The 18927-nt window shown below is 36.4% G+C and overlaps 1 protein-coding gene across 3 annotated transcripts in view; it reads left to right on the top strand.

Annotated features, from left to right (window-relative positions):
• Window positions 1-18927, top strand: part of OLA1 (Obg like ATPase 1) — a 90319-nt gene that overhangs the window by 34894 nt on the left and 36498 nt on the right. For all 3 annotated transcript variants that reach the window (XM_009088003.4, XM_050976884.1, XM_030241840.2), the window contains 3 exons: window positions 6040-6215; window positions 18203-18283; window positions 18578-18675. In XM_009088003.4, the coding sequence (XP_009086251.1) occupies window positions 6040-6215; window positions 18203-18283; window positions 18578-18675 (355 nt within the window). The remainder of the gene's footprint in view (window positions 1-6039; window positions 6216-18202; window positions 18284-18577; window positions 18676-18927) is intronic.

Below are 18927 nucleotides of genomic sequence, written 5' to 3'. Positions count from 1 at the left end.
CCTATACTTCACACCATCACCATTCAGCTTTAATAGCTATGTTCTATGCATAAGAAAAGCAGATAAATGTCCACAATTAGACTGCAAGTGATTACAACTAGTTAGGGCTTTATGAAGACAAAACTTAAGGGGCTGTAGCACAAAACAAAGCCACAAAAGATGTCTAAAAAAATTCTTTCTTCAGAAGTCAAGGTTTACTACAACGTTTTATTTAATGTTTTCTGTACTTGATTTTGCTTATGTCGAAGATGTAGGCAGGTGCATCTTCTTCAACTGAAAATTACTCTGCTTAAAGAATATTAGGTTTGTGTTACAGGTGATTAATTTCACTTGAAATTAGCTTGTAAGGGAAAACATGTTAAACCTACTTTATTTTTGGTTCTTTGTTAACATGTGCTTTGTTTAAGAAGCTGTAAAATGTTGATTCTGATGGTATTATTTTCTCCTTCTAATAATAAATATGCATAGTAAAATGTACTATCATCAAATTTAGTACATTCTGTAATGTTAAATATACCTGTACCTCAGTCAGAAATAGCAGTATCTTTTACAATTTAAATCTTTGGAATACTGATGATAGCATGTCAAGCCAGTCTAAGTATAGATATTATTTATAATTTTTTTTTTTACACTTCTAGTCTTGGTTTTTTTTGTAGCTCAAAGAAATACCCTACTTTTAGCTTCCCACTCAAGTTACTGTATTTTAGTTTGTTTTGTTCTCTCCCCCATTCCCAGCAGTAAGTGGCCAGATAGATATTATTGCTCATTTGTGTCAGGGCAGGGGGTGTGTGTGTGTACCGTGATGTGACGTGCAGCTCTCTTTGATAGCAGTCATTCAATGTATGTGGCAAAGGAAGTGCAAGTACCAATTATTCTCTAGCTCTGGTTTGTGCTGGTGTTATTAAACATTCCCTTATGGTTTATTGACAAAAATGCTGGTCATTACCCTAAATACCAATGGGAGTTTCAGCTTGTGATGCAGTTCAGATTCTGATCAAATTGTAAATATCCCCCTTAATTGCAGCATACCATGTACCAATGCACTGCTTACCTTTAGTAAATGAATGCAAGATGCCAGAATGCCATTATGTGAAGCTTTAGTGTTAGCCAAATGTTTGGTTACGTTTTACTTTAAGGGTAAGGATAATTAGAGAAATGAAACGACTGGTATATAAAAGAGAAATTAATCTTGAAGATAATAATTAATTTCCATAATTGCAATTAGGAGTAGAATAAGATAAGTTTAGAAGTAGTATTTTGATTTGGATTTTAGCATCTCAGTGGCAGCTTGGAGCATCTAGAAACAATAAGGTTTAGGCTATAGGCAGCTTCTTCGTTTTTATGTCGAACTAGTTTTATATGCTATATCATAAAACTTTCAGTCCAATCAGCAACTACATTTAAATACTGCAAATTGTGGCAGCAAAACAATAATTCTGCTGATTAGCCCCTTTCCATTTCTTGTAAGTGAACTGTTTATGCTGTTGAGTACCTTTTGAAAAAAGAAAAAGCCAAAACAGCCTTGATTAGTCAAGGAGTAATTGGATGACTTGATTTTAGCAAGAGAATGAATTGGTTGATGATAGCCTGTAACTAAGTGTAGTGGTTCTGTTCAGATGAATACATAACATACAGTCATCAGATCTTGACAGGTATAACATAAGCAATGCAAAAATTTCTGGAGGCTGATAGGTAAATTTTGTCAAAGGAATTTTGAAGCTGATTTTTGAAAGAAATGGGAAGAAATGTGCATGCCATTAGATGATACCATTTAAAAGTGACATTCGTTATGGCTGTCCTGTATACATATTTATGTGCTCTTATTTTTGCTTGTCAAGAACAAATCTAGACTGTGTGTCCTGGCTGCCATCAAGACCTTACAAACTGACAGTTCTTGTACTTCCACAGGAAAAAAAAACAGAGTCAAGTTGCATATCTTCTCCATTTGTTTTGTTTTCTGCATTTTTAAAGGCAATAATTTGAAAGAAACGTGCCGAAGCAGCTATTGCTGCATTATATCTTTAATGCCACTTTAAAACATATTTTTGGCCCACCACAGTTGAACCCAAAAAGCCCAGATAAAGTGCTCAGCTAAAGATAAACCCTACCCCAAAACTGAAGAATATTTCAAGTTTGAACCTAAGGGGCACAGAAGAGGGAGCTGGGTGTGGCAGTGATAATTTCCAAGCTCCTTACTTTTAGTAATTTCAGCTTACGTTAATATTTTGAGGCTGTTAGCTGGCAAAAATGAATCCTGTTCCAGTATTATGCTTTACCATTTTCCTGTCTAAATGCTTGTCTTGTTTTAATAACAGTAACTGGATACTGCTAAAACATTAAGGGAATTTACCACAGTAGATGTTTACTTGCAGTGATCCTGATGTTTTTAACTCTGTAATCTTTGCTCTTGTACACTAAAGGAAGTGATGGGTTTTTAAAGGTAGAGTGCAAATCCATCAGGATGTTATGGGAGATTATTTGAGAAAAAGCTAATCTATATATAGGATTCTTAAAATAAGAAACATGGTTTTTATTCAACTTCCTTTTGACAAACTTTTGATAAAATTATAGTTTATCTCTGCTAGGATACACGAGAGAGATGCCAGAGAAATTATAATGATTTTTTAAAATAATTAAATTACTAATTAGAGTTTTCTAGTTGACCTTCCTGTTACTGCTGTGTGATTAACTTGGCTGTTGACAAACACAATCTCCTTGGGGAGATTCTTGAGTAAGTCTATTTTATGTGTGTATTTTTTTGCCCATGTGGCAGATTGATTCCTTTTTCCTCTTTCAGTATATGCCATAGTTTCCTGCAGTAGAAAGAGGGCAGTTTTGGAGCACAGGCAGTGTAACTCAAGGAAGGAGTCAAAAGGAAGGTGGTGTTGTTTGGGGTAATGTTTGAGAAATGCCAAGGCCCCTTATGTTTTAAAAGCAAGTTCTGGCTTGCTATGTCTGCATGCAGCTCTGCAGACAGGAATTGAATTTCCTACAGTGCTCAGTGTGATTTGTACCAGACCATCACGACAGGCTGGAGGCTGGCATAATAGATAGTTCAAGATACATCCCATTTGGCTGTTGAGACAAAGTTAAAATCTAAGGCTCCTCCTCCTAGTGGTGTCACTCTGCTTTTTCCTTCCCTTCTAGAGTTTCCCTCATCCCTGAGGGAGTATCCCTGTCATGTCTCTAGCTAGGCTGTTGGTCACGGTTTGATCTGGTTTAGGTTGATGGCTGAAGCTGACATTAAAACTCTGATCAAGAGATTCACAAAAAGAGCTCAGTGTCTGTTGCCTTGAAGAATCTCTCATTTGTACTAAGATGTGGACATTACTGCCAGTTTAGTCTTCTGAGTACAAAAAAAAAAAATCTTAAAGCTATCACTTTCTTAGGGACTGTGTCTATCTAAAGGGGAGTTCCTCTGAATGTAAAAATGGAAACTGAAATTTAAAATCCATGCCTTTAATGGAATATACAGCTAGTGTTCATTCATTCCATGAGAAGAGTCAAGGAACCCAGTGAGAGAGAAAAAAAGGCTAAAGTGTTGCCTCTAGTGGGAAGTCATCAGCTCAGTAGGAGGGGCTTTTTACCCAAGCAGGCAACTGCCTGTGCCAGACACAGATCTCTTGTCCTCCTGTTGCCTGAATGAACTGCAGGATGGCTGCTGACACAGGCATGATGGAAAGAGGAGAATTGAAGAAAACTCTTGGCAGAACATTGAAGGGTCCATGGGTTAAAGGCTTTAGTGGGCTGAGAAGAGAGTGAAAGTGAAGTTAGAGTCAATTTTATAGGGGTGGAAATACACTGAATTAATTTGGTTTGGATGAATAAAGAACAATTTTTTTTTTTTGTGAAAAGGAATGGGAAGAAATTAAGCTGTTGTTGAAGAAAACAGAAAAGTATAACTAATATATAAGCTGTTTTTTATTGCTGTTAGTTCACCTTACACTTGCTTTGTCAGAAAAGCTTCATTCTTCCTTAAGACCACAACAGGCTCTTTACTTTACTTTTTATTTTTGTGTTCTAAATGAGAGAACTTCATGGTCATGCAGCTTTTCCCCTGACTTAACAGTGTGGGGATTTTTGTTGCTTTTTAAACCCATGGACACCAGATGGAGAAGGATGTGAGAATGTATTATTTACATGGTCATGGAGACTTTTTTTCTTGATACAAGGAAGAAAGTTAAACTTTTAGCTGAATGAATGCTACGTATCTGTTGAAAAGGCTGAAGCAAGTAGACTTTGGTCGGTGTGGTGACATCTTCCTACTTCTACCCTTTTTATTCAGTATTTTCCATGTAAATTAGAACAGAGCAGTAAAGCTGTTCTCTAGTATTTGCTCATCTGAGCAACCTGTATCTCATTCTGTCAGGTGTGCAAGTAAGGATTTTTGGAGACAAGGGCTATGGTATCTCTTCCTTGATTGCCTGGCACTGGTATTGATTAGTGTGGAGTGTTCCCATTTACCAGAGCAGCCTGTTCTCCCATCATGGCCAGCATCAAGATCTGTTGCTGAGGCTATTCTGCTTGTACCCACTGATCAGCTTTGGAGAGAAACAGTTATTGAGAGAGGAGGGAACTTCTGGGAACCACTATTTAAAAGACTATTCATAAGTTTATGTAAAAATGATTTTGATATTTGACTACGAACAGCCTTTTAAACCTGTGTTCCATGTGCTTTGGTGCAAGAGCTTTGTTGCTAAAATCTTGGTTTTCAGTAAGTTGAAACAAAAGATGAAGTTTAGGCTATTTGTGATGACAAAGAACCCCCACAACTTCCTATATATCAGTTAAGGAATTGTTTGTTGTTTACCTGTTTCTTATATTTTTTAGTGTAATGTCTTGAATTTTTTTTTCCTGTGTAAGAAATAAGTTTTAACTTTGGTAATGTTTAAGTAACATTCTTTTCATGGTTGACTTCTCATGCATATCTTCAATGTTACAGGTTAGGCATGCAAATACTCTGAAAATTGATCCAGGAAGAAGTAATAAAGTCTTTTTATCTGTTAATGTTTTCATTTTTAAAACATGTATTGGTTTTTTGGGGGAGCAGGATTTTTTTTAAGTGATGCTGCTTATCTGATAATTTCAATCCTAGTTGAATTATGTTGCCAGATTGTCATCAGAAGGGCATGAAGTCAGCACACATGCGTCAGTAATATCTGGTTGTTTTAACCTTATGTTTCCAGTTGGCAATTTGAAATTATGGCTTCAACTGCACTTTAAATATGTGATAATAGCATGTGTTTCTAATAAGGGCCAGCACCATTTTGTTCAGATACTGTGAATGGTTGTCACTCATATATGACAAATGCACCTTCATCTGCTTCTTTGATGGCCCCCTAAAAACCATACCCTCAAATCAGGCCGATGAAATTAGCTGCTGTGTAAATTGTGTGTCTGAGTGGTTCATTATCTAATCACCGTCAGAACCACAGTGATAAAGTAGATTGAAACAGGGACGAGGTCTGCCAGATGATTTCAGGCCTTTTTTTCTAAGCCCTGTTTCCCTTGGAAACACTAAGAGTCATTCAGAACTTCAGAATTCTTTGTCTAGAACTTCTTCATTTCTTAATGCATAAAATTGGGAAGCCTGTGAGGTCTGCCAAGGTGATTTGAAAGGTTTTCTCTCCATCATTCTTGTAATCATTACTGTGTGTATTAAAATGTTCCACTATGTTCTGTTTAGCTACCATGTTTGCTGCTTCTGGGTTAGATATTGTTAAACACACCAGCTTTATTCAGGAAACTGCTCCAGCCTGTTTCTTTGTAGGAGAAACTCTTAAATGCTCTAAGTCCTGTCTTGAAATGGCAAAGTGCTGTGCTTTGAATATAGAGAGAGGGAGCTTTGGATCCTGGAGTTGATATGTAAATAAGCATACTAAACCAGTATGATAGAAAACATGGCACAGGACACTTGTACTTGGGCAGGACAACCATGTGGCTTTTCAATTTCAAACTTTCTTGACTCACAGTATGCTCTAAATCCGTATTTCTTGTCTTTTTAGCTTAATAGGTAATTTAAATGTTCTTTTGTTTTAGGAGCATTTGAAGATGATGATATCACTCATGTTGAAGGAAGTGTAGATCCTGTTCGTGACATCGAAATTATACATGAAGAACTTAGACTTAAGGATGAGGAGCTGATCATGCAGAGCATAGATAAGCTTGAAAAAGTAGCTGTAAGAGGAGGAGACAAGAAATTAAAACCTGAATATGTAAGTACATATAAAAGTAAATCATTAAGTCTTCTCAGCATTGAATTGAAATATTTGTATTGTTGGGTTTTCTTATTGATCCCACATGTGTAATACAAAACACTACTACTATTTTTATATGTATTTTAAAGTAATTATTATTATGAGTTGAAAAAACACTAGAATGACTGGCTGTGCTGTCAGTAAGATTTCATAGATGTAGCTAATTGTAACTTTTGAAATTCAGCTGTTATTTTCTTGCTGATACAGCTTTGTATGAGAATTGCCAATCCTTTGTCAAACTTACATCAATGTCTAAGTTGTAATTCAGAGTTACTTCTGACTTATCCCTGCTGTTAAGTTCTAGTATGATGTATTCCTGTAGCCAGAAAGTGACTGTATTTTTTGTGATTGCACTTTGTGTCTTTTAGTGCATGTTAAATGAAGACTGCTAGTTGAAATTAATTTTAGAATGTTGTTGTGGAAAGCTGCTTAAATGAGCTCAATTATCACAGGGTAGTGGTGATGTTTCTTTTTAAATTAGTAATGTATAATAATGATCAACTTCAAAGTATATTTTTTGCAAATTGTTCTTTTACTGCTAGTTGTCCTTTGAATCCCCTATACTTTGCCGGTAGTCATTCATTTTTCTTTGTCATTAATATTCTAGAAATATTTCAGGTGGTATATAAAATGCATTCTCTAATTATTACAGCAGTTTATCAGTGTGGAAATAGATAATTTATGTCTAGCAAATAAGTATTTAAAAGATACTGTTTTCTCAGATGAATTTTTTGATAGCAAGTAGTAAGAAAAACATGGTTATTGGTGCTGCCAGGTTAGTTTATCAATACTGAAGTGCAGTGAAATTCGTTGATCCTGCCTAGTGTCTGGAAACAGATAGGAGCTGAAAGTGAGCAGCCCCCTCCAAAATATTCAGCTCCATGATGCAGTGTTAAAAAGCACTTCTGTGGTAGCTTCTGTTGGTGAAGATCTAGTCTTCATCTGGCGTGAAAACTGTTTTATTTCTTGATTTGTCCTGGCCAGAAAAAATAGCTATTGTTGGAAGATTTAAAGGCTTTATGTAAGCCCAGAGAGAGAACCTTCATTTAAGAACCTTCATTTCAGGTCTTATCTGTCATGTGAACCCAGCCCTGAGTACATGTGGGCAGCGATTTTTATCTTTCACAAAAGGTTTCACATGCTTAGATGAACAGTGCAGTTTATGCCTGCAGTTTCAAATAGCATCCACACAGTATTTCACCTTTTAATTCATGTTAAAGAAAGGGGCAAGCAAAACTCCTGTCCATAGCGAATTCAAAGTTCATCCTAAAGCTAAATTTCACATTGGTATGACAGGATGAAAATGAGGAGTGCTGTGATGGTGTTTTGCTCCAGCCTTGAGCTCTTCTCGCTCACTTTGTTGTGTGGCTGTCTTTGGAAACAGCTTTGCTCAGCTCCTTGTGATGGAACATTCCTATCTAGTTTTTGAGTGGACCTCTGTGGATGCTTTGAGGATTTTATATCACAATGTATGATCTTCATGTGTGAAGGAAGAAGTTGGCACTTTTGTGATTACAAAGAATCATAACTGAAGTGTATTTTAAATAGAATTTGTCATAGTGATCGTGTAACTTAATGGGTGGTGGGTACAGTTATGATTGTATGGCAGGAGTTGTTCTTAGTCATTTGTTAACTACAGGAAGTTGGTATGTCTTTGAAAACACAAAATGTCAGATAATTCTCAAATTAAGGGTGACAGTAAATAAAATTAATTAAATTAATTAAAGAAAAATTCCAAGTCTTTATTATTAATCTTTCTTTACCCAGCTTCAGTTTCTCACCCATTTCTTTGCCTCTTCCTTCAGTCTCCTTACTATTACTTCATCTGTAGTTCACCTGTCAAAATGACTTTGTCACCTTGTATTTGTAACATACACTTCCTGTCATTTGTTGTGTTTTCTTAATCCTGTTTTTATGAGCACATGCACAGAAAAGATCAGGTTCTTGACGTCATGTTGCTCTGCCAGTTCTGTTCCCAGTAATAGCTGTTACACATGACCAGTCTCAGCTGAGTTTGTCAACAACAATGGAGGTTCAAAGGCGTGAAATTCCTTTGTTTCATGGGAAGAGGTGGCTGAACAGAGTGGGGAGGCACAAATTAATGCTTCCCTTGAGACAAAGGCTGCACAGGGGAGCTATAGTCACTAGGGAATCTCTTCAAGGAAGCATGGGTATAATGCCTGTGAATTTTGCTGATCTTGGACCTTTTTGCCTCTCTTTCCTGTGGCTTTTATGCTTGAATTGTAATGTATATACACTAGACTTTGTAAAATGGACTTTTTTAATGGTGAAGGGCTGTGAAAGCTCCTTTCTTCTCCTGGTAAATCAATCCTTAAGTCCAGTTACACAGCTTCTGGAAGTAGGTTTGTGTAGCTGTAAGACTAACAGCAGCTCTTGGGCATTTCTGGCCACTACTGGGCTTTAGATGTTCAGCCACTGGGTTGGGAGGCACTCCGTACAGTTTGCCTTGTCTCTTTTCCTTTCATGTTTTGGGTTGCCCAGAAGGCCTGTGGTTGCATTATATATAACATAGTATAGTACAGTATAGCTGGATTGACTCTGCAGGAAATGATTTACAGGGCTAGGAGGGAAACCATGTGGGATTAGTGAAAAAAGCAGTTAAAGATTATTCCACCTTCCTAAAGTGGTAGCCAGATGTTAGGGGCATATTTTGGCAGTTTGATCAGTCTGCACTTCCCCAGTCCATTGTGCTCTGCATTTAGCTTGTCTGTCTCAGAGTTCCCTGTCCAGCACAATTAGGAATGTTTCCATGCACTTGCAGCTACTGTTCAAGGCTTGCTTTTTCCAGTGCAAAAAAACCACCAAAACTATGAAGAGATAGTATGGCCTGAAATGAATACTTTTTTCCAAACAGCTTGTCTTAAAAAAAAAAAATAGAGGATGGGACAGGACTGGGAGAGAACTTCTCAGGATTTGCCTTTTAAAATTACTTGACAATATAATACACAGCCATTGCAATATTCTGTGTATTATTTCTGTTCTTAGCAAAATTCTTCTCCTGTAGCAGAGGTGTGGAACAAACAGGTCTTGTCTCTGTACCAAGTATTCCCAGTCATTTTTCCTTTCAGGAAAACCAGGAGATTGTGAAGGAAAAAACTTGATATTCATAGATTGTTTTGGTTTTGTTTTTAAGCGCTATGTTAAAATTTTAGTGTGTCTCTTTTTTTATTGTTTTTTTTTCCCCATTCCTTTTGGAACAATTCAAGGTGAAGATGCTTGAGAATGTCTCAAGAATTTCAACTGATTGAGAGTGTTAGAAGTCATTAGTCATTTTATAAATATGAATTGTCTGTTTTAGAAGATTCGCTTTATCAATAAGCCACCACAATTGTAACTTGGTAGTCTGAAATCTCCAAAAGTTCAGGAGGGGAAAAATAAAAAATTGACAGTGTATATCAGTTGATAGTACTTAAATCTGAGATTTGTACTTGATTGCTTGCATTTTGCATGGTGTTATAGCTTGTTAATTATAATTTTTCCTCTGTGAAAGCCTACATTATCTAGAGGTGGTAGATTCACCTTTGTGCAGTGACCTGGCTTGGCAGTTGAATAGTTTTAACTGTTTGTCCTGCCTCTCAGAGAATTGATTTCGCAATCCCCTGTCAGCAGAAATAAAATAGCTGACTGTTGTTAAGGAGCTATCAATGAAATAATTTTCAAGTTCTACTTAAAAATCAGTGGCACAATATGATTCAGGATCACCAACATGTAATGTTGACATAAGCTTGGAATAGTGTCCTTTACACATGTGTTGTCTGTTTTGCAGGTATTCCCACTGCCTTCTCAGAAATGACTGTCTGCTATTACTAAGGGTACTAGTCTTTCAGACTTTATATACCTTTAAATATTATTTTGGCTATAACCTTCTAAAGAGATATTATAGAATAAAAATACTCCTGTTATTTGCATGTATTAAAACAGTACAGATATAATTTCAGAAAGCAGTCAGAGTACTTTTGATTTTATATCTTAAATCTGTCTTATGCTGGTATATGCAGAGACGTGAGATAGATATTGAGTTAAACTTCAGCTTATTATTGATCGGTCATTTTGGATAGCAGGGGATTTCAAAGTAAAATTCAAATATGTCTGACTTTATGAATCAGGATGTACAAGTGATAAAATTAAGCTTAAAAATATTTTTTAATTGGTGGGATTTTTCAGTCCTGGAGACAAGTCTCTAAGTTAATACTATCTAATACAGTGAAGTGAACATTATTTCAGGATTCTCTTCCAATGTCCTTCCAGCCTGATTCAGTTCTAGTCCTTAGAAATTGATGGCACTGCAACAGATAGCTTATTCCTTGAGCCCTTTGTAGGTGCCCAAAATCTTGAATTCCAGCACAGAAGAATTCTTCCGTTAACAGTATTGAGATCTGCGTATCTGACTACAAGGGTATTGTTTGTAGTTGAGCTGCTGCAGATTAATGGTGTTATGAAGACACAATCTTTAGGTCAGAATCAGTGTGCACAGTGTTTGACCTTCCAATTTTCTGTTGAAAGGTGGCTTCTACAGTAGGTCAGGATCAGCATTCACTGGATTTGAACTTCCACTGCAGGGTTGAATGGGATGCTTTCACAAGTCTCCATTGTAAAGTCTGTCATTTTAAAAATAAGATTATTTTATCAAATCAAGCACATTTTTTAACAGGAAAAGCAATTGCAATTATGAAAGGAGCAGTTAGACTCCTTTTCTGGGTAATGGTATGAGAACCATCTAGTGCACATTCAGCTTAAAAGAAAGGCATCAAGCTTTGTTTTGTTACTGTGATGGGCAATGATCTAGTAATGAATACTTACACTCAGCCTATAGTCATTGTATTTGTCAGCATATATGTACTGTGAAGAGTAAAGCAAAATATTCCTAATGGTGGTTTGAGTAGCTTTAATCCCTTCCATTCTTCTCCCTTATATTTAATGTCTTGGTCCTGTCCTGAGACTACAGTAGCTGTTTGAAAGATGTTCTTTTGTTCATCTTTTGTTGTTAAAATCACCATTATGGTATGGGAGATACTTCACATACAGCAAAGAGCTGGTAGATTCAGTTTGTTCTTATGACCAATATGTACTGGATGAAAATCTTTCCTTCCTGCTATATTCTGATGAATGGGATGTGCCAAGCAGAATTTGCTGACCTCTTGCTGCAAGCACTTGCCAGAGTTCTCACGGATGGATGAACTCTTATTTCCTCTAACTGATGATGTCAGTTGGGAATGTTCACCTTTCTTTCATTCCAAGTTGAAGATAAATACAGTGATGAATTGTATAATTTTTTTTTTTGCCAGTTTCTTTGGTCTCCTTGTGTGAGGAGTGTTTGAGAGACCAGTTTGTTGCACAGGAGAGGGAAAGAAAGGAGCAGTGTACACATGCACTGTTGACATACTCTCTGCTGATGGCTTTTACAATTGCTAACTTAAATCATAGGGAATCGAGAAAATATTTATATTCTTAATGCATATAATTATGCCTAAAATCTTGAGTGGACCATTTACTGTGCTTAATGTGGTATTTAGAGAAAATTAAAGTTCATTCTGGAGAACATTCTGAATGTAGCATGGCAGATGTTTGTGAATTGATTGGTAGTAAAGCCTGACTTAAAAATATGTAATGTGTAAACACACGTTTGGATTTTTTGGGTATTATCAGTAGACAAAGAGAAGTCAGTGCTTAAATACTTTCTCTCAAGGCTGATCTTTCCTGTGTAGATTTGACCAGTAGCTTAAAGTAATTAATTTTGTAAATCATGCCTCTCTTGGTATGTCTAGATGTGTATATGTGCATATGCCAGAATAACACTATACACAAATGACTGGATTCTGAAAAAGACACCTTTTTCATTTGGCTTAATTCACACAAATCTACAACAAATGCATTCACACATGGATTTATTTGAAGATTTCTGTGGATTGGCTAATGCAATAAGAAAAGTTTAGTGAAACTCTGCTAAAGATATTTCATTTTACTTCTCAGTGCAATTTCCCTGTTCTGAATTTCTGAACTGCTGGAAATAATCACTTGTAGATAGACTGCTTTCTTTATTCTTGCTTGCTTTTTTCTTTGAGAAGCGACACGGGACTGAGTTGTTTCATGTATAATGCTGTAGAGCCCACAAGGATGACCCACACAGGAGAATTTGGGGATTATTAACAGGAATTACATTGCTTGGAATGCCTGTAGGATGTTTTGAGTGAAAGTGCTTGTTGTGGTTCATAAACATCATTGGCATCTAGTTCTAAGTAAATCTTATATCGTGTACAGCTTGTACTGGCTCTTTGAGAAGGTAGTAAATAGAAGGAAGGATAATACACTTGTCCTAAATCCATTACTTGTCCCATTGTATTTTTATTAAAGTCAGTGAGCAAGGGAATTGTAAGAGATTAGACATTGTTTTGTACCCCAGAGGAGCTCATTGTTACTCCAGTTGATGCAGTACCTGGCTTGTTCTCTTTGCTGCACCCAGCTGCTACAGCTTATTTAAGCACTTAGCACAATGAAAAAACTTGATCTAGCCTTTTCTTTAAACTGAAAAATTTGTCTTAATTGTCCTTTAAAATACCATTGTCTTTAAACAATGTTTTTAGAATAAATTCTTAGCATGTCACTTCATCCTCAAGTTTCTAAAATGCCTCAAAACCTCCAGGAAGAGCAGACAGCTGAGGCTATGCTCAAAGAAGTGAAAAGATTTCCAAGGAAAGCTGTGAATAGAAAGCCTATGGGCTTGGTGTGCTCCATCCACCTCCTCTGTACTCAGTAAACTGCTCTTGGTGCTGCACACTTAAAGTAGCTATAAGTACCTCAAATAGCATTGTTCTCTATCTGTATCTCAAAAACCAGTTTGAAATTTTGAAGACCAAATGGAATAGTAATCATCTGGTTTGATCCCTCGCATATCCCAACTTAATTCTTACAACTGTGGTTAAAATGGAGTGTATCTCTTACAAAAAAAATTAACCATTATTGAAATATTTTCTAGCTAGAGTTAAATTACTTGAACTTGTATTAGCTATGCCAATAATTAATTATCTTTACTGTTTAGAAATAAGAAACAGTTTTGGTCTGTATTGGTCAAGCTTTAGCAGTTGTTTGATTTCTCTATGCTAGTGTGAAAAACCCTGTATGTGTGAGATTTTTGTTATATGTATATATAATGCAGTAAAAATAGAAGCATAGAATTTAACACCAAATCTTTATGCATAAGCACTTTCTCAAAACCTCTGTTTTTTTCTCCAGGTTTTAATTATTTCAGCAGAGATAAGTGTAAAATTATTCCTGTTGGACACTGGGCTCTTTATATACTCCAGGATTGCCTTAGGCTTCTAGTTACAGTACAGTTCATTTGCTTGTGACCCACCAGGCTTCTCAGTCACTCTTGCAAGAGGGAGGTGCTGTGTTTGTAAATACTTATCCACCCTCCCTTTGCCTGTGCTCAGCAGTGTATTTGCTTTCACTGGAGCTGTGGGCAGTTCTGGTCCCTGCATAGATTCCCAGTGTATTCTCAGAAGGTGTGTGTCATTAACATGGCCTTTTTTGGCTGTTGAAAGATGGTAACCAGGGAAAGGCAAAGAGTTGGTTTGGAGTGCCATCAGAAACACACACACTGAGGTTTTTATTTACAGCTGTATTCTGAGACCTACTGGGTAGGTGGTGCTGACTCCATTAGTATATACAGTGATTTATTAAAGAAATACCTTCTGCCACTGAGCCAGATTCTTTAGGGAAGTCAGAATAGTTTATTTATACACTACCACCTTCATTACTGATATGCAGTGGTGTTGGACTTTGAAATTAAGTGAGAGGAGCTAATTAAGAGCTACAGATAATGCTTTAGATACTCCTTGTAGCTTTTCCTAGCAGCAGAGAATTGTAAATAATATAATTTTAGACAATTGAAACATTTTATTGAAAAGTATTTAAGTGCTTTTGCAGCTTTTACAGGGAGATGGTAAGTTTTTACATCTTGGAAGTTTGAAAGGGAATGAATAAGGTGCTGAAAAACACTCTATATGTCCCTTAGGGGGGAAAAAAACCTTACTGTACTCACAGTTACTCTGTAGTAGTGAAGACTTTTGCACTGCCTGCAGGATCACAGGGAATTCACTTGCACTTTGAAGTGTGAAGTGATAATCCTCACAACTGCTTATTTCTTTATTAAATTTGCGGAAGTTAATTACATGCCCTGGTAATTTACAACAAAAAAATCACAATTCTCTGATGCCAAGTAGGCAAGTGAGTTTCCAAGCTTCAGTTTAGTCCCTCACGCTGTAAGAAGAATTTGGCATTGGCACACATTATTACTATCATTCATCCAGAAAGTCTATTAATGTATGCACATTTTTCTGCACAGTAGTGTTTCATGAGTAGGTCTTGGTAAATCTGCTATATGCAATTTACATGTATTTCATTGTTTTATACTGCTGGACTTACTGTTAATGTCCTGCTTGGCATTTGTGGGTTAGGTACTTGTGGTCTTTGGAAAATGAGTGCAGGACATAATTAAAATCGCTGTATTTCATATGGCTAAATATATATATTCATAAGTGCTAAATATATTGCCATGCATATAGTCAGAAATTAACTGATTTGACAAACAGTGATATTTGATAGTCATTAAGTTTGCTGTATTTCATATGCCTTGACAACGATAAGGAAATTGGAATTTGGAGGGATTTTTGGTGGCTTTCTGAATGGCTCTTGTTATAATGTTGCTAGCTGGAAAACAAGAGTACTGCTCTCATCAGAGGCGAAGTGGATCATTCTGCTGGTGACAGATTGACCCCACAGTGTACAATTGGGGATGCCAGATCTAATAAAACAAAGTGGATCATTGCTCTGTATTCTGTTATTAAGCATCTCAAAGTTAACTTGAGTAGTGATTAAATGTGTTTAAATGACTAGTACAGTGATAAAGAAGATAAAAAGATCAGGTTGTACTCTTTTACCAGTCCTGAATAGAAGCAAATCATTAAAAATGGTTCTGCATGAGAAATAACCCAAAAATGTGCTCTTTGTATTTTTGTTGAGAGTGTTGGGGCAGCTGAGTTAAAAAGAAATACATGGAAATATAAGCCTTTCTTCATGTTGTCACTTGTATTTAACAATTTCTTGTTAAGGAGTTCAGTCCCATTTCAATGGAACACCACCACTGATGCAGGGGAATCTAAGTTCAGCTCACTCATTTTTAAGTTTCTGGACTGTCTGCTTACATTCTGCTTGGTGTGACTGCTGCCCATATAGTCCATCAGAGAACTTCTCTGTGTCTCACTACTTCATCAGCTTCATACAAAAATGCTGCATTTGCTTACAAGTTTCCATCCTTTTACCTCTAGAAAGCTTTCCAATACTTTGCCAGCCTCCCTATAAAACCAAAATAAAATTACAAGTGGATAGTTGTTAGTTGTCCCCAGCATACTCAGCTGTAGATGTGCCTTACCTGTGGAAATTGTCCATGTAATCACTCCTTTAGAACAGCAGTTGCAAACAGCCTCAAGTCAGGTGCATAAACAGGAAATTAATAGAATTAGGTTGGTACCAAAATGGATATAGACTGTGTGTCACTCTAAGTAGCAGATGAATGTGGAAGAGAGGTTTTGATTGGCAGGTCTGTGCTTGGACAGGCTTTAGAAAGGCCAAACTTTATTTGCTGTGTTGATGCTTCAAATTTTATGGAGGTTCTGTGTTACGTAGCTCCCCTTACAGTGTGATAAAAAACCATTTCATTTCTGCTTAAGCAGAAACTTTAAAGTTTGACTCTGCTGACTTCTGCTATAGTGGTTTTTTTTTCCTGTCAGTTTTTTATTGACTACAATTTATATGTAGCAATGTATTGCTATTGTGGGAGAAACTGTGATGCTGAAAGTCATGTGGTAGGTACCTACAGAACTAGTTCAAAACCCAAAATAGTGTGTAACCAGAATTCCTTCACTGCTGAACAGGAATCTTGGTGATTGTGTTGATTTTTTTATATATCTATTTAAAGAGAAGCCTAGGATAAATATCTCAAGTGAAAAGTGCTTACTGGTAGAATTGCTTCCCTTATCTTGTTTATACAGATTAATTAAAAAAAATAAAAAGCACATAGGGTTAAAGATAAGAAGGTGCCAGTGTTTTCTTCTTTATGTGTAATCTTGTTGCATGTCTCTACATAAGCTGTTCTGGCCACTCATCATAGTAACCAGCTGGGCCATTTCACCTGCTGGAGCCATTAAAGAGGACTCTCTCCCCCTAGATTAATCCCCTCCGACATTAGTTTTTTGCTCTGACAACTGGAGCAGGCATTCAGAATTTGCAGGTGGCCAGTGTGACGCACATAATTGCCTACAATTTTAGGCAATGAATAAAAATGGTCTACATTACTTGTCAAAGGTTGTATATGCAGTGCCAAGTGAGATCTATGGGAAGCCTTTTAGGGTTTAAAGAACAGTTAATAGCAAAGCTGCACAGTGCTTTTTTAATCATAATGCATTTGTAATATAGCACTTTGATCTTCTCCTTGTAGGAAATGGTGTTATATTAGCCACTTTTAAACATTTATGAGTGAAATTCAGTTATAGGAGAGTAAAAGTGATTATTCTTAGGCAGAACATGTTAGATTTCATTAAAAGTTTTAGCTTGCCCCTTCCTTGTTAAAATCTGTGGGGAGTCCTGTTCCTGGAGGGTTTCAAATCAGGATCTGAAGATTTAGAAGAGCTTTTTTTTTTTTTTCCCCTCCACTAAAGCTACTGCAAGACTAGAAAAGACGGTAGTAAATACTGATGTTATTTGTGGTTGTTTATAAATGTGCTTCAACTGCATAGCATTAAGTGCAAAAAATGTTGTGTGCTCAACAGTTCAGGGAATCTTTCCTTGTATTTTAAAGATCCTAATCCTCTGTTGCATCAATTTCAGCTTTAAAAAATGCATTATTTAAAGCATGATCATAAATTATCTACAACAAAAAATAGGCGACTCTAAAATGTACTACTCCTAGAAGAGCAGAGTTTGACCTTTCAGACCCAAGAGCCTTTTATTAACACCTGCCTGTAAGGAAAACCGTGCCACACGCAGCTTTCGGATTCACGACCACAAAACTGATGAGGAAAGGCTTGAAGGGTTCAGTTTGTGTCACTTGCTGTTTGCCGTTTCCATTTCACAGATGATTAATCTTTCTGTGAAGAAAGGCCAGAGAAACAAAGCACATTGGGCTCTTCCTGCAGTTACTCCTTCTGAATGCACACTAGCTTGCTAACTAAAAGGCCTTTAGATTTCCTGCCGAGAGAGATGTTCTGAAAGTGAATGCAGCTGGTTGGAGGTCACCAGTGCAAGGCTCTTGCCATTGTGTAATGGAGGCTTTGGCAGGTTTCATTTTGGGGGGGGAGGGAGAAGGTGTTGGCGAAAAATTAATGCGGAATAAAAAGGGCTTTGGCTGTTTGAATTAATTTCTTGAGGGTGGATCATCAATAATAGGCTCCATTTCTTTCGCTCACAATTTAAAAAAAAAAAATTTTTTTTTGCTGTGTTTTGTCCCACCCATTCCCTTTTCTTAATGGCATGTTTATATTGTACGTGGTCTCTCCCGCTGGATGCCGAAATGTTGCGTCTTACTGAGTTGGAAAAGCAATCTAAAATGTACTGATTTTTACATATGTTTTATGAGCTCTGCTGATGTTCTTGGTGACAAGAGATGATACTTGAGTCTTGTGTATTTAACTTTCTAATTGTGGGATTTGGATGACTTTAATAATCTATATTGCTCTTTAGTGACTTTTAAAGCAGCAATTTCTGTTTTTCTGGGAGAGTAAAAATTTGTTTATAAAAGGTACTATCTAATTTTTCATTTGTGTGTATGTTTTGAATCTTAATGGATACATGCCTTGTTTATGGAAGAGAATAGTCTCGATATCCAGCTGAGTTTTTGACTTTGGGGTTTTTTTTTTGATCTTGCGTAGGACGTAATGTGCAAAATCAAGACATGGGTAATAGATGAAAAGAAAGCTGTCCGCTTCTATCATGATTGGAATGACAAAGAGGTAGGCTATAAATATTACTCCATGAATTGACTTCTGATTTTGCTACCTGTTACTGGTTCTTTTTAAAGTTGTTGGTTTTGGGTTTGTTTTTTTTTTTTTTATTATTTTTAGATTTCATATTCTTCGTTTATTGAATGTTGAATTTATTAGCTGAATCTATACTTATCTGTGATTTATGTATTACACTTGAATTATGTAGCCTTCTCAGACATGCCATGAGGAAAATGATCATAAAATTAATTCAGGTTGATTTAAACTGTTTTTACAATTCTTCCCCTCTGTTCTCACTTTCAGATTGATGTTTTGAACAAACATTTGTTTTTTACTTCAAAACCGATGATCTACTTGGTTAATCTGTCTGAAAAAGACTACATTAGAAAGAAAAACAAGTGGTGAGTGTGTACAGGTTAAATGTCTAAATTTATATTTGTTTCACATTTTTCAATGGTCAGTAATTCCTTGCACATTTAGATCACCAAGGATATTAGTTAAAATAGCTATATGAACTAATCTTGCACTTCTGTTACTTGTTATGCTCCCACTGGAATTCTGCTTGAGTGCAATGCATATGGTGAAACCTTGACTGAAACTGCAGGAAAGAATATGCTTTCCATCCTTACAATTTAACATGAAGCCATTAACTT

This window comes from Serinus canaria, chromosome 7, assembly GCF_022539315.1.
Source record: "Serinus canaria isolate serCan28SL12 chromosome 7, serCan2020, whole genome shotgun sequence".
NCBI classification, from domain to species: Eukaryota; Metazoa; Chordata; class Aves; order Passeriformes; family Fringillidae; genus Serinus; species Serinus canaria.
The sequence above is the reverse complement of the archived record's forward strand: the minus strand, read 5'-3'. Positions and strand labels throughout refer to the sequence as shown.